At 51.4% G+C, this 14729-nt stretch overlaps 1 protein-coding gene across 3 annotated transcripts in view; it reads left to right on the top strand.

Moving 5' to 3' along the window:
* The window catches only part of PPP6R2 (protein phosphatase 6 regulatory subunit 2), a 51731-nt gene that overhangs the window by 20626 nt on the left and 16376 nt on the right, over nt 1-14729 (top strand). For 2 of the 3 annotated variants that reach the window (XM_079774324.1, XM_079774323.1), the window contains exons 3-5: nt 6508-6750; nt 9762-9948; nt 14522-14659. In XM_079774324.1, coding sequence (XP_079630450.1) covers nt 6524-6750; nt 9762-9948; nt 14522-14659 — 552 coding nt within the window. In that variant the 5' untranslated portion in view covers nt 6508-6523. Of the gene's footprint in view, nt 1-6507; nt 6751-9739; nt 9949-14521; nt 14660-14729 lie in introns of those variants that run through there. The other variant, XM_079774325.1, reaches the window with a different exon arrangement.

Below are 14729 nucleotides of genomic sequence, written 5' to 3'. Positions count from 1 at the left end.
CAGTGAGCCGTGTGGCACATTCAGACACAGGTGGAGCAGATGGAGCCTCACTCCACGGGCCTGGGTTTTCTAAATGGGAAGTGAGCACTGGCTCCAGCTTAAAGTCACAGCTGCATGAGCTCCTAGCAAGAGCCGCCTGTCCTGTGAGGCCAGGCACCAACCTCCTCTCAGCTGTGAACGTCCCGGGTGGCGGCTCCTTCCCATCGGAGGCCTGTCCTCCACCCTCAGAGGCTGGTAGGAACCTGCTGAGTGGCCCCTCCACGAGGCACCCGAGCGGCCCTTCTGCACAACTCGCTGCAGCTCAGCACCTGCTGCCTCCCGGCACCTCCTCCAGCTCACGACCAGCCTCCCGTCTCCACACGTTCCTTCCGCAGCCTCCTCCCCTCTCAGCCTCAGGATGGGAGGGAGTCGGGCCTGGCCCTGGAGTAGGCTTTGGCTGGAGGGAGCCCTGGCTGTGTGGCCCTCTACCCAGAGCGCGGACCCTGTCTCCTCACCAGCAATAGGCTGTTCCCTCTTATCACGCGTGTTCGCTGGAGCAGCACTTTAATTTCCTTCCAGAACTTCTTGGCGTTCACAGCATGCTCGCTGTTGGCGCGAGAGGCCTCGCTCTCAGCTTCTCTTGGCCTTGGACAGGCCTCCCCACGCTGGTCGTTTCTGCTTTTGATTTAAATGAGAGGTGCAGCTCTTCCTGCACGGCGCCACCTGGAGGCCGTTGTGGGGCTAGGAAGGGGCCTGACTTCCGTCTTGTTGTGTCTCAGGAAATAGGGGCCCAAGAGAGGGAGAGACGGGCGGCCGGTCGGGGGAGCAGTGCGAGCACAGCATTTCTCAGTCAAGTTCTTGGTCTCATGGGGCAGTTTGTGGGCCCCAAACAATGACAGGAGTGAGGTTAAGGGTCACTCATCACAGAGCACATGACCAGTGATGACAGTGACAAGGTTTGTGATATTTCGAGAATCGCACTGAGCACCGGCTGTTGGGGAAGTGGTGCCAGGGGGCTGGCGAGATGCAGGGCTGCACACGCCTTCAGTTGGTGGAATTGCAGTCTCTGCGAAGCGCAGTGAAGCGAGGTTGCCTGTATTGCCAGAAATAATAAGGGGCATTTCAAAATGAACAAAGAGGCAGTTCATCAAGATATAAAATCCTAAATATGTATCCACATAATAAAATAAATTCTAAATACATGAAGCAAAAACTTACAAAATCAAAAGGAGACATGAATACTAGTACATCCACAGTTATAGTTGGAGACTGCAATCCTCTCTCATTATTTGATATAAGTAGTCACAGAAGCATGCTCTCTGCAGCTTGCAGACTGAGAGTAGTTTAAGATTTTTAATTGATTTTCAGAGAGAGAGGAAGGGAGAGGAAGAGAAAGAAAGAAACATTGATGGATTGCAGCCTTTTGCCGGGGATCAAGCCCACAACCAAGGCATGTGCCCTGACTGGGAATGGAACCAGCAACTTTTCAGTGCATGAGACCACGCTCAACCAACTGAGCCACGCTAGCCAGGGATGAGAGTAGTTTTTATGTTTTTAAAGAATTGTTAGGAAGAAGAAGGAAAAGAACATGCAACAGAGATCCCATGTGACCTACAAAGCTGAAAATAATTCCTGCCTAGCTCTTTCAGAAGAAGTTTGTTGACCTCCATGCTAGGCTATAAATCAAATACCAATACAGTTAAAGGAATGAAGTCACATAAGCCTGCTCTCTGAGCACAACAGAAATGAGATATCAGTAACAAAGAGCTATTTAGGAAGTCCCAAAATGATTAGAAAATTAAGCATTATGTTTTAAAATGTAAGTCAAAGAAAAAAATCAAGAGGATCATTATAAATATAAAAATCTGCGGGATGCAGCTAAAAGCAGTGCTCGAAAGAAACTTTGTAGCTTTAAATGCTTATAAATGAGAAAGATCTAAAAAATCAATGATCTGACCAGGCCAGTGAGGTCCCTGGTTCAATTCCTGGTCAGGGCACATGCCCGGGTTGTGGGCTTGATCCCCAGTAGGGGGAGTGCAGGAGGCAGCCGATCAATGATTTTCTCTCATCATTGATATTTCTCTCTCTCTCCCTTCCTCTCTGAAATCAATAAAAAATATATCCTACCTAATAAAATAGTAATATGCAAATTGACAGCACCTTCGCTACGCACAAGCCACGCCCACCAGCCAAAGCCACGCCCACCAGCCAATCAGGGTGAGTATGCAAATTACCCAACAAAGATGGCGGTTAATTTGCATACGCTGAGGAAGGGAGGAGTGAAGACTGAAGACAACTTAGAAGTAAGAGGGAGGAAAAGCGGAAAGCAAGGTGGCTGCCAGAGGGAAAGCCCGGGGTGGGACAGGGTGGGGCGGGGCGGGGCTGGACGGGCGGCAGCGGCGCGTGGGTGCAGGCGCGGTGGCCGCAACGGTGGCAGCTCACGCGGCTGCAGCGGCCGCTTGCAGGATTCTTCCTGCAAATGGGCTACTAGTATTTAATAAAAGAAATTAAAAAAAAACATTAAAAAATATTTTATTGATTTTTTTTTACGGAGAGGAAGGGAGAGGCATAGAGAGTTAGAAACATCGATGAGAGAGGAGCATCGATCAGTTGCCTCCTGCACACTCCCTACTGGGAATGTGCCTGCAACCAAGGCACATGCCCTTGACCAGAATCAAACCTGGGACCCTTCAGTCCGCAGGCTGATGCTCTATCCACTGAGCCAAACCGGTTAGGGCCAAAAATCATTAAAAAAAAATAAAAATGATCTGAGCTGTCTTAAGAAGCTAGAAAAGGATTCCCTGACTGGCTGGCTCAGTTGGTTGGAGCATCATCCCATGCACCCAAAAGTTGTGGGTTCGATTCCTGGTCAGGGCACATACCTAGGTTGTGGGTTTGATCCCTAATTGGGGTACATTCGAGAGGCAACATATCAGTGTTTCTCTCTCTCCCCCTCTCCCTCCCTCTCTAGAATAAAAAACAAGAACACACCACATATCCTCGAGTAAGGCTTAATAAAAACAACCAATAAAATTAATAAACTTTAGTGGCACTGCTGAAAAAAAGGACAGGTCTTTCTAATACGTAGGAATGAAAGAGGGGCGTTACTACAGAACCCACATGACATTAAATGCTACAAGGTAATATGAGGAACAACTGAATGCCCATAATTTCATGAATCCTTCAGCAATACGAATTACCTGAATGGGAGCAAGTAGAAACAGGAAATACCTGTTGAAGAAGTGGAATTTCCTCAGTGAAATTTGTCAAACACGTTAGGAAGAAGTAACACCAATCCTGCGTGAATCAGACGTGGAGGAGGAGGGCCTGTTTCCCAGCGTGTTTGATGAGGGCAGCGCGTACCTGGTAGCAGTGGACGGCGTCACAGCGAAGTGAACCATCACGATCGTGGTTGCATGCTGTAGCCTTCCAGCCGTGCAAAGCAAAGGCGTAACCTGTGTCTTTATATTTAAAGTCAGCTTTTTAGCCCTGGCCGGTAGGTCAGGTGGTTGGAGCATCATCCCATACACTGAAGGTTGGCGGGTTCGATTCCCAGTCAGGGCACATACCCAGGTGCGGTTTCAGTCCCTGTTTGGGCATGTACGGGAGGCAACCAATCGATGTTTCTCTCTCTCTCCCTCCCCATTCCCTTTCTCTCTCTCTCAAATCAATAAAAAGATAAAGTCATTTATACACAGCATATAGTTAGTTATTGCTGTTTAAATCTAGTCTGACCATTTCTGTCTTTAATTGAAAGTATTCATCCATTAATGCACTGGTTGAGTTTATGACTGGTATCTTGCTGTTTTTCCCCCATTTGTCCCATCTGTTTTTGTTGCTTATTTCTTCTTCTTTTTCCTTTTATTTTTTTTTGTCTTCCTTTGGATTAATGCAGTTCTTTTGGTTGGTGGGATCTTGTGGTCCACATGGCCACTCACCCACTCTGTGGCTGGAAGCAGGACACACAGAAGCCAGCTCTAGCTGCCCTGTGCTGCCAGTTCTTGCTCCAGGCCTGGAAAAAGCCTTGCCAGCTGGGGTCTCCCTGTGGCCCCTCCTCCCCGGACTGCACGTTATCCGAGTGTCTGAGTCGCTCAAGAGAGAGGGGCATCTGGCGGTGGGGAGGCCATCTTTCTTTCTTTTATTTATTTATTTATTTAATATATTTTATTGATTTTTTACAGAGAGGAAGGGAGAGGGATAGAGGGTTAGAAACATCGATGAGAGAGAAACATCGATCGGCTGCCTCCTGCACACCCCCTACTGGGGATGTGCCCACAACCAAGGTACATGCCATTGACCGGAATCGAACCTGGGACCCTTGAGTCCGCAGGCTGACGCTCTGTCCACTGAGCCAAACCGGTTAGGGCGGGAGGCCATCTTTCGCCGGGTGCTTCCAGGGACCGTGATCTCTGGTCCCTCAGTCTGTTGCTGCCCCCAGTGTCCCCTCCACTCCTCGGCCCGAGGACACCCAGGGCAGGGCAAGTCCAAGCACCCACCCTCTTGAGTGTGGTGCCCTGCACAGCCTGAGGGCGAATGGGGTTTGTGCAGTTGCTGGCAGAGGGTACAGGGGACGGGCAGCTTGTGCTGGAGGAAGGCACAGCATCCCTGTGGCCAGGGGGCTCGGCAGGTAGTGGGGGTGCCCAAGGGGCTGGGAGCCGTTGAAAAGCAGTCTGGTGAGGGGGGATGTGAAGTGAGATGAGAGGAATGTGAAGGTGTCTGTGGTTTAGAAAAGAGACTGTGCAGTAGAGACAGAGGCTGCTGGGGGGACGGCTGGACAGCAAGGAGCCCATCAAACAGGGTTCACATCGTGTGGGCAGCCTTTGCTCTTCTAAGTCAAAGGTAGAGAAGTCCATCTTCTCATCTACTATTACCATAATTTTGCAAATAATCTATAATAATAAAAGCATAATATGCTAATTAGGCTGGATGTCTGTCCTTCCGGATGAAGCCAGGCCTGCGAGGGAAGCCCTGGTCCTGTGTGCTTGCTGGCGGCCGGTGCTGGTAGCCGGGGGAAGGAAGGCCTACTCTTGCACGAATTTCATGCATTGGGCCTCTAGTGATTCTTAAAACATTGCAAAGATTTATAATGTCAAAGTGCAGGTTTACTGTGTTAAAGACCCAGGCTTTGTTCTTCATTCTGTGTCATACAGGGACCTAGGCCCACAGACTGACATGTGAGGCTCACTCAGCGGGACAAACCTCGTATCTTCCAGGCCAAGACAGCAGGAGCCTGGAGAGGAGTGTGGGGTGCAGAGGACGGGCTGGGCAGTAGCGGTCTCAGGGCCCAGCGGAGTGTGAGGGACGTGTGGCTTTAGGATAACCTACTCAGCAAGAGGGCACCGTGAGGGGAGGTGCTAGGTAGTGGGGGGTGGAGGAGCAGAGGGTGAAGCGAAGCAAGCTGTCTTGCTGAGATTGTATTCTATGAGATGTTTTTTGTTTTTTAAAAAAATATATATTTTTATTGATTTCAGAGAGAGAGGGAGAGAGAGAGATAGAAGCATCAGTGATGAGAATCATGGATCGGCTACCTCCTGCACACCCCACACTGGGGATCGAGCCCGCAACCCAGGCATGTGCCCTGACCGGGAATCGAACCGTGACCTCCTGGTTCGTAGGTCGACGCCTAACCATCTGAGCCACACCGGTCAGACTCCATGAGACGTTCTGTGTTCTTTTATGAGATGGTCTGTCAGGCACAGCCACGAGAGGAGACTCAGAGTCTCAGGAAAATAAAGTTGTTACCTCATGGGTCCTGGAGACAGGAGGCCTGGTCCTCATGCACGGCCACATGGGGGACCCCCAGGGGTGCAGGGAGCAGAGGACAGGTGTTGATGCTTAGGCACAACCTCTGGGGGGGTTTCCATGGGAGAGGCAGGGCCTGTGAACAGGGTAGGTGGGCGCTAAGCCACCCGGTAGTCCCTAGTTGCCTGGGCCCTGGCCCTGGGATAAAGGCAGGAGTATTGACCGGGGGCAGGGGAGGGCTGGGCATAGTGGAGGAGCCCTCTGGATGGGAGTGTGCAGAGGGCACAGGCCTGCCCCTGCTGGGCCCTCTGCTGCCTCTAAGATTGACCAGCCAGGGAGGGGCCATCTCTCTCCAGCCAGAAAGGTGTTCTAAGATGTCAAAGCATCATCTACAGAAAACTAAAAGTCCATATGATCCAGGGACATTGGGGAGAGGTGTCCAGTGTTCACTCTGAGGATCCGGACGCCTGGGTGGGGCTTGTGAATCATTAACTTTCTTGGGGTGCAGAGGCATCCCTGTCTGACACACGAAGACACCTCTCCTAAGGGGGCAGGGAGTGAGAGAGAGCACCCAGGGTGGGAAAGGAGCATGAGGAAGGCGGGTCAGCGAGCAGGGAACCGAGCGCTGGACGTGACGTCCCTGCTGACATGAGAGCCTGACCCGGAGAGGCGTGGGCAGAGCGGGCGTTGGGAAGAGCACCGTCTCCAGCGCAGGCCCTTGTGGGGACGGACTCTGGGACTCTGTCAAGGTGCTGGGGGAAGTGACCCTCTGGTCTTTGCCTGCAGGTCTGTGGCCGTCACCATGTTCTGGAAGTTCGACTTGAACACCACGTCCCATGTCGACAAGCTGCTGGATAAGGAGGACGTGACGCTGCGGGAGTTAATGGACGAAGATGACATCTTGCAGGAGTGCAAGGCTCAGAACCGGAAGCTGCTGGACTTCCTGTGTCGGCCACAGTGTATGGAGGAGCTGGTGAGCCTCATCACACAGGACCCGCCCCTGGACATGGACGAGAAGGTCCGCTTCAAGTATGTACCGGGCAGGGCTGCAGGGCTGCAGGGCTGCAGGGCTGCAGGGCTGCAGGGGAGCAGGGGATTAGGGCTGCAGGGCTGCAGGGGAGCAGGGCGGAGCTTCCTGATGGACAAGTGAGGAGGCTGCTTCTGGGGGGTGACTTGCATTCTGAGCTGTAGGGCGCCTACAGCGTGCTGGAGTCCTGAGGGAAAGTGTGCTGGAGGACAGACCCCGGCAGGGGGCGGGTAAATGGCCGCTCGGGAGTTGGTGACTCTGCTTCACTCTGGGTCCCGGGCTCAGCGGAATATGTCATTAGTGACCATTCTCAGTTTTTCCTAAAATGTCCCATTCTACAGTTGACCAGGATGTCAGAAGGAAGGGGTGTGGCGAGGGCTTGGCATAAGGACTGAGGAGTTTGAGGACAGGGACCTTGGGTGACAGGAAGGGCAGAGCGGATGCAGCCTTCGGCTCTGAGGGTGCCCACTGGGGCCTGAGCAGCTCGTCAGGACAGACGGGCAGCTGGACAGTGAGTGGTGGGAGGTCTTAGAACAGGGTCATAGCGTCGACCAATGAACCAGGAGGTTATGGTTCGATTCCTGTTCAGGGCACAAACCATGGCCTGCAGGTCACATCCTGTTTTTGTGTGACTTGCAAGCTAAGAATGGGTCTGTATTTTTAAATGGTTGTTGCACATGAAAATGATACCAAATTCGCATCTCCTTGTTCATGAAGAAAGTCCTGTTGGAGCACAAGCACGCGTAACCCATTTGCAGTTACAAGGGCAGACTGGGTGGCTCAGCAGAGACCGCCCAGAGCCGTCCCTGCCTGGACAGGACTGTGCTGGACAAGCCGGTGAGGGGCAGGGGTGCCTGTGCTGGGCTGGGCGGTCCTTGGTGAGGCAGGGCTGGTTCGTGGAGGAGCCGCGGCCTCGGCCCTAGTACCCTCTGTGGAAGGTCAGAGAGCGCTGTGCATGGGATGCTCAGCGTGTGGTCTCAGCATCACCATCATCACCGTTCACAGCCCATCCCTTTACCCTCTCACTCCCAATGTGTCCTGCTTGGTTCTGTGGTTCTGTGGTCTCCCTGTCTGGAGTGCATCGGCGACAGGTCTGAGGGAGGAGGGCAGGACTGGGCAGAGGGAGTGTTTTGCATTTCTTATGGTTCTAGGGACCTCATATACAGTTGGGACACTGCCCGTCTGTCCTGACGAGCTGCTCAGGCCCCAGTGGGCACCCTCAGAGCCGAAGGCTGCATCCACTCTGCCCTTCCTGTCACCTGGAGCAGCATCCTGAGCCAGGGGAGTTTTCTCGCCCGAGTCTAGGAGAAATTAGTGACAGATGGTACAAAGCCAAGCAGACAGGGCAAGGAGGAACTGTTTGTTCGTTCTAGGGCAGTGTCCCAACCTTTTTGCGGCTACACCTCACCTAAGCATCTCTAAAATCTGATACCCCCCTGTGACATAATTCTTTTTAAAAAAAATATATTTTACTGATTTTTTTACAGAGAGGAAGGGAGAGGGATAGAGAGTCAGAAACATCGATGAGAGAGAAAAACCAATCAGCTGCCTTGTGCACACCCCCTACTGGGGATGTGCCCGAACCCAAGGTACATGCCCTTGACCGGAATCGAACCCGGGACCCTTCAGTCCGCAGGCCGACGCTCTATCCACTGAGCCAAACCGGTCAGGGCTATAATTCTTTTTCTTTCTTTTTTTTTTTTTTAATATATTTTATTGATTTTTTACAGAGAGGAAGGGAAAGGGATAGAGAGTTAGAAACATCGATGAGAGAGAAATATTGATCAGCTGCCTCTTGCACACCCCCTACTGGGGATGTGTCCGCAACCAAGGTATATGCCCTTGACTGGAATCGAACCTGGGACCCTTCAGTCCACAGGCCGACGCTCTATCCACTGAGCCAAACCGGTTAGGGCAGGGCTATAATTCTTATTTAAAAAGTGAACTCCTATTCACATGAGGAAGCCTAAAAGACCATTAACTTGGTTTAAACAAGTTTCCAAAGAACATGGCATCCATGAAAGAGAAAAATGAACAAAAGGACAGTTGAAGTACTGAGGAAGAAATCACTAAGAAATTGTTAAAAAATAATATGAAGTGATATGAAAAAAATAGCAAATAAAGTTTCAAAACATAATAGAGAACTGAAATGCATAATATGTCACATGTATATTTATAGACTGTATATGAGGTCCCTAGAACCATAAGAAATGCAAAACATTCACTGTTAATAACTCATTCTCTAATTGCTCCCTTAAAAATCAAATTGCCCCCCTGGGGGGCGTGTGCCCCACGTTGGGAACTTCTGCTCTAGGGGAAGGAAACAAGCAGGCAAGCAAACACCCAGGTGAGCAGGTGCCCAGCTGTGGACTACATGTTCCCACCACGGCAAGCCCTGGGTGTGGGGCTCTCACTCCTGTGCTCCGTACCCAGGGGCCCTTGCAGTCTGCATTCGTGCCTTCGGCACAGGAAGCCTCTGTTATTTCTTTGATAACTTTCTCCCTCCAAGTTTTCCCTCTGTTCTCTCTGGTCTAATTGGTGTTAGACCCCCACCCCCAAATTGATACTTCTTATTTTTTCTCTTAATGTCTTGTCTTTGCCTTTGTTCTGCATCTGAGAGGTTTCTTCAAATTTTATCTTCCTCCCTTTTGTTGATTTTTAAGTTTTCTATTATCATTTGTTATTTTTCATATTTTAAATACAAGCCTCTGGCCCTTTTTAAAAAATATTTTTATTGATTTCAGAGAGTAAGGGAGAGGGAGGGAGAGAGAGAAACATTAATGATGAGAGAGAATCATGGATCGGCTGCTTCCTGCATGCCCCCCACTGGGGATCAAGCCCGCAATCCGGACATGTGCCCTGACCGGGAATCGAACCCGGGACCCTTCAGTCCGCAGGTTCAGAGGTTTGTCAGTGTTTCCCTCTGCACCCTAAGGGGCAGATTATTTAAGCTGTTTCCCGAGAGTTGGAGAAGTCTAATTTCACCTCCAGTTGCGGGCGTTGTGTCCTTTAGGTACCCGAACACGGCCTGTGAGCTGCTGACGTGCGACGTGCCGCAGATCAACGACAGGCTGGGTGGGGACGAGACTCTGCTGAACCTCCTCTACGACTTCCTGGACCACGAGCCGCCTCTCAATCCTCTGCTCGCCAGTTTTTTCAGCAAGACCATTGGCAGTCTCATTGCAAGGAAGACGGAACAGGTAAAAAGCCTGCCATGCCCGTTGGTCGGGGCGGTGGCCTGGCGGATGCCCACACAGCTCGCTGCCAGCCATTGCGCGCGACCGTGTCAGCAGGCGGGGGACGGTGTTCCTGGCTGTGTCGTGGGACTCGGTGGAGCAGTGTGGGCGGCTGACCTGTGAGGTGGAGTTGGAGTAAGAAGGTGGCTTCCCGAGAGGTATTTCTGCTGCCGGCTCTGGAGTCGCAGTGCTTCCCACCACGCCTGGGAACCACAGGGCCCCAGGCACAGGCGTGAGGCCGGGACATACCGAGTCCTGGCAGGATTGTAGCTGTCCGTCCTTGAAGGCACATTGCTCCATCTGTGTGGGTGGCCAGTGGCGATGTCTAGGGCACTTCCTGTTTTAAAGCAAATTAAAAAAACTTCTAGTAACCAGCTTCTGTGAAATAGTGGGTGACTCCTTTTCACCCAGCTGAGCGTGTCTTCCTGGAGTCGGTGCTGCTGGTCTCACATCCAGCGGACACCTGCTTCAGTGCCTCCCACTCCGCAGACGAGCAGACAAGAGCCATGACCTGCGGGCAGCTGCAGAGCACTTTCTCCCCCCGGGCCGCCCAGATCCCCGGGGCCTGTTTCAGAACAGTTCCCAGAGAGCATTTCATCCCTGTAGATACTTACATCTCTCAAGTACAAGGACGTTTTCAATACAGCTACAGGCGGGACAGGCTTTGCTGAGCAGATCCCACGATCACACCCCACAACGGTTAACCATGATGGCTTGGTGTCATCACGTACTAGACGGGGGACAGCCCCATATTCCATGTCTGCCTGGAGCTCTGAGAGGTGCAGCCCCGGCAGAGCATGGTGGGCGGGGGAGACCCTGTGGCATGTTGTGTCTTCAGTGGACTGTCCCCGTCACGGGGTTGTAAACCTGAGGTTTGCAGGGGACCTCAGAGGACTGTCACCTCAGATACTTTTTGGAAACTGGCAGAGAAGGAGTGAAGACTCGGCAGTGCTGGTGCCTCTGGTGCAGCAGTGAGTCTCAGTCCCAGGAGTAGCAGTGCTGCCGGTGGGTGGGGGAGCTGGAATGGAGGGCAGGCCTGGGTTCACCGACGTCCTGCCCGCCTTCCAGACCAGACCTTCCAGCGCCTGCACACGTGTGTTCCCAAACCACTCTCTACTTCCAGACACTGTCTGGATTTTCCTGCTGCTTATAACACCTCCGTCTTCTTCCCTTACCAATAATATGGACTGTGCTCCTAAAAAATATTTTTTCTACTGACAAAGGTAACGCATTTATATGAAATTCAAATAAGACAGAAATACAGAAAGCAGTCTTACGTAACACTCCAGGGGGAACCACTGTTGATTTGTAATTTAAAGTTTTTTCACAGTCTGTGCCCACCGCCCAAGCTCAGGTCATCGTCCATCCCTTTGCCCTTTACACCCTGCCCCCTTCCCTCTGATGGCCACCACGCTGTTGTCTGTGTTTATGAGTTTGCTTTACATCCCACATAATGAGAGAAATCATATGGTTCTTAGCTTTTACTGACTGACTTATTTTGCTTAGCATGATATTCTGAAGGTCCATCCGTGTTGTTGCAATGGTCGTATTCCATCTTTTCTTACGGCTGTGGGGTGTGATCGTGGGATCTCCATTGTATATGTGCCACAACTTCTTTACCCAGGCCTCGATCGAGGACACTTCAGTTTCTGTGTCTTGAGCACTGTGAATAATGCTGTAACGAACAGAGGGCTGCATATCTCTTTGTGAAGAAATGTTTTCAAGTTTTTCAGGTAGATACCCAGAAGAGGGATTGCTGGGTCATATGGTAACTCTATTCTTTTTTTATTTTATTATTTTTTTAAATCCTCACCTGAGGATATTTTTTCCATTGCTTTTCAGAGAGGGAGGGAGGGAAGGAGAGAGAGAGAGAGAGAAAATCATCAATGTGAGAGAGACATCACCTCCCGCACATGCCCTGACTTGGGGCCGGGAGCGAACCTGCAACCCAGGTATGTGCCCTTGACCGGGAATCAAACCCCCAACCCTTTGGTGCGAGGGCCGACGCTCTAACCATTTAGCAACACCAGCCAGGGCAGTAACTCTATTCTTTTTTTTTTTTTAATATATTTTATTGATTTTTTTTTTTAAATTCCCAGTAGGGTTTGGAATTTACACACTGTTTTCATTTCTCTAAGAGACATTCCAGCTTTTTATTTTATTTTATTGATTTTTTTTACAGAGAGGAAGAGAGAGGGATAGAGAGCTAGAAACATCGATGAGAGAGAAACATCGATCAGCTGCCTCCTGCACATCCCCTGCCGGGGATGCGCCCGCAACCAAGGTACATGCCCTTGACCGGAATCGAACCTGGGACCTTTCAGTCCGCAGGCCGACGCTCTATCCACTGAGCCAAACCGGTTTCGGCTATTTTATTGATTTTTTTACAGAGAGGAAGGGAGAGGGATAGAGAGCTAGAAACATCGATGAGAGAGAAACATCGACCAGCTGCCTCCTGCACACCTCCCACCGGGGATGTGCCCGCAACCAATGTACATGCCCTTGACCGGAATCGAACCTGGGACCTTTCAGTCCGCAGACCGACGCTCTATCCACTGAGCCAAACCGGTTTCGGCGGTAACTCTATTCTTAATTTTTTTTAGGAACCTCCATAGTGGCTGCACCAATTCACATTCCCACCAGCAAGAGTTCCATTTTCTTCACAACCTCTCCAACACTTGTCATTACTTGTCCTGTTGGTAAAAGCCATTCTAACAGGTGTATCTAATTTAGGGTTCATTTGCATTTCCCTCATAGCTAGTGAAGCTGAGCATCTTTTCATACATCTGTTGGCCATTTGTATGCCGTCTTGGGAGAAGTGTCTGTTCAGGTCCTCTGCTCATTTTTCAATTGGATGGTTTCATCCCCAGTCAGGGTGCATACGGGAGGCAAGTGAGCGATGTTTTTCTCTCTCTCTCTCTCTCTCTCTCTCTTCCAAAATCAATAAAAACATATCCAGGGGTGAGGATTAAAAAAAAAAGTTCTATGCATTTTATTCCCTGTGTAGGTTGTGTCTCCACCATCACAGTCAAGTACAGAGCAGTTCCAAAACCACCAGGGTCCTTGGTGTGGCCCTTTTTAAAAAAAAAAAAATTTTTATTGATATTTTACAGAGAGGAAGGGAGAGGGATAGAGAGTCAGAAACATCGATGAGAGAGAAACACCGATTCAGCCGCCTCCTGCACACCCCCTACTGGGGATGTGCCCACAACCAAGGTACATGCCCTTGACTGGAATCGAACCCGGGACCCTTGAGTCCGCAGGCTGACGCTCTATCCACTGAGCCAAACCGGCCAGGGCTGGTGTGGCCCTTTTAACTGCTCCCACCTTTCTCCTGCCTGGACGCCGTCACTCAACCCCAACCCCTGGCAACCACTAATCAGTTTCTATTTCTAAAATTGTGTTATTTCCAAATGTTCAGTTAAATCATATAATACATAGCCTTTGGGAATTAGCTTTTTTCTTTTTCAGCGTAATTGCCTGTAGCGTCCTCCAAGTTGTGTGTTTCAGAAGTGCATTGGTGTACTCCTTTTTATTGCCGACTAGTGTGCTGTGGCCTGTGCACACCAGTCTGTTTATCTAGGCTGATTTCTGTAGTGATGGCCCTCGTTTCATTCCCAATAATCTCTCTAGGAGCTTAATCATTTATTTCAAAGAGCCCTCCTCCCACCTCTTTTCCTCTCCTCCTTGTCCTGTGCCCCCTCTCCCTCTTCCTCCTCCGTTCCTCCTCCTCCCCTTCCTCCAGCTCGGAGTGTGGCTGACCTCCCCCAGCGGGGCTTCTTTGTGTCCCATTGTTCCGTGGAGCCCTGGGTCGGCCCAGCACAGTGACCTGGATAGGCAGGCACTTCATCTCGGGCTGAGCTGAGCGAAACGTGCAGACACGCAGCCCAGAGGGACTCTGCCCAGACTGCCTCCTTCACCTGCTCGCTCACCTGCAGCCACCTCTGAGCAGCCCGCCCAGGTGCTGGCTGCTGCGCCCCCTCCCCTCGCCCCCCATGGCTTCATGCTTCATACTTGGCTGTTCTCATCTCGTTGACGTGGTCACCAGCCAGCCGCACATCCCTGCCTCTTCCTCTTCCTTCCTAAAGCCTCGGTCCTGGCTCCCTTCCCCCCCTCACGGGCCTGTGGTGACTCTGTGCTCTCCAGGTTGGCGTCCTGGCAGGGGCTGCCAGCAGTGACGTCATCTCCTCTCAGCTCCCATCTCCTCTCAGCTCCGCACGCTGCTCATTCTGTTGAAGACACTTGAGCCAGCGTCCTGTCCCGAGTGGCTGCTGTGCTCGGGCAGTGGTGTCATGTTTCCATGGAGGCTCACCTGCAAGCAAACCTGTCGTCCTGGGTCCGCGCCCCCTCCCCCGCCTGTAGGACTTCCTGTGTTCAGGTCTCTGCTGTCCTTGCAGAGGCTTTCTTACAGCTTTTTAGGTTTTCCCGTTGTTCTGCTTGGCTTGATGGGAAAGTCACCTTTCTCAGGAGTGATCTCCCTCCGGGACATCTCCAGGGGCGGGGCTGGCCCCCTTGCTTACAGGGTGTTTGGCTTCAGGTGATTGTGTTCCTGAAGAGGAAGGACACGTTCATCAGCCTGGTCCTGAAGCACATCGGCACCTCGGCCCTCATGGACCTGCTGCTTCGCCTGGTCAGCTGCGTGGAGCCAGCTGGGCTCCGGCAGGAAGTCCTGCAGGTGAGTGTGTGGGCCCTGCTCTCAGAGCCTGGCCCTCTCTGGTGTGTCTGCAGATTCTCGATGGTGGTCA

Source organism: Cnephaeus nilssonii (assembly GCF_951640355.1).
Source record: "Cnephaeus nilssonii genome assembly, chromosome: 6".
Taxonomy (NCBI): Eukaryota; Metazoa; Chordata; class Mammalia; order Chiroptera; family Vespertilionidae; genus Cnephaeus; species Cnephaeus nilssonii.
This window is presented reverse-complemented; position numbering and strand designations above follow the sequence as displayed.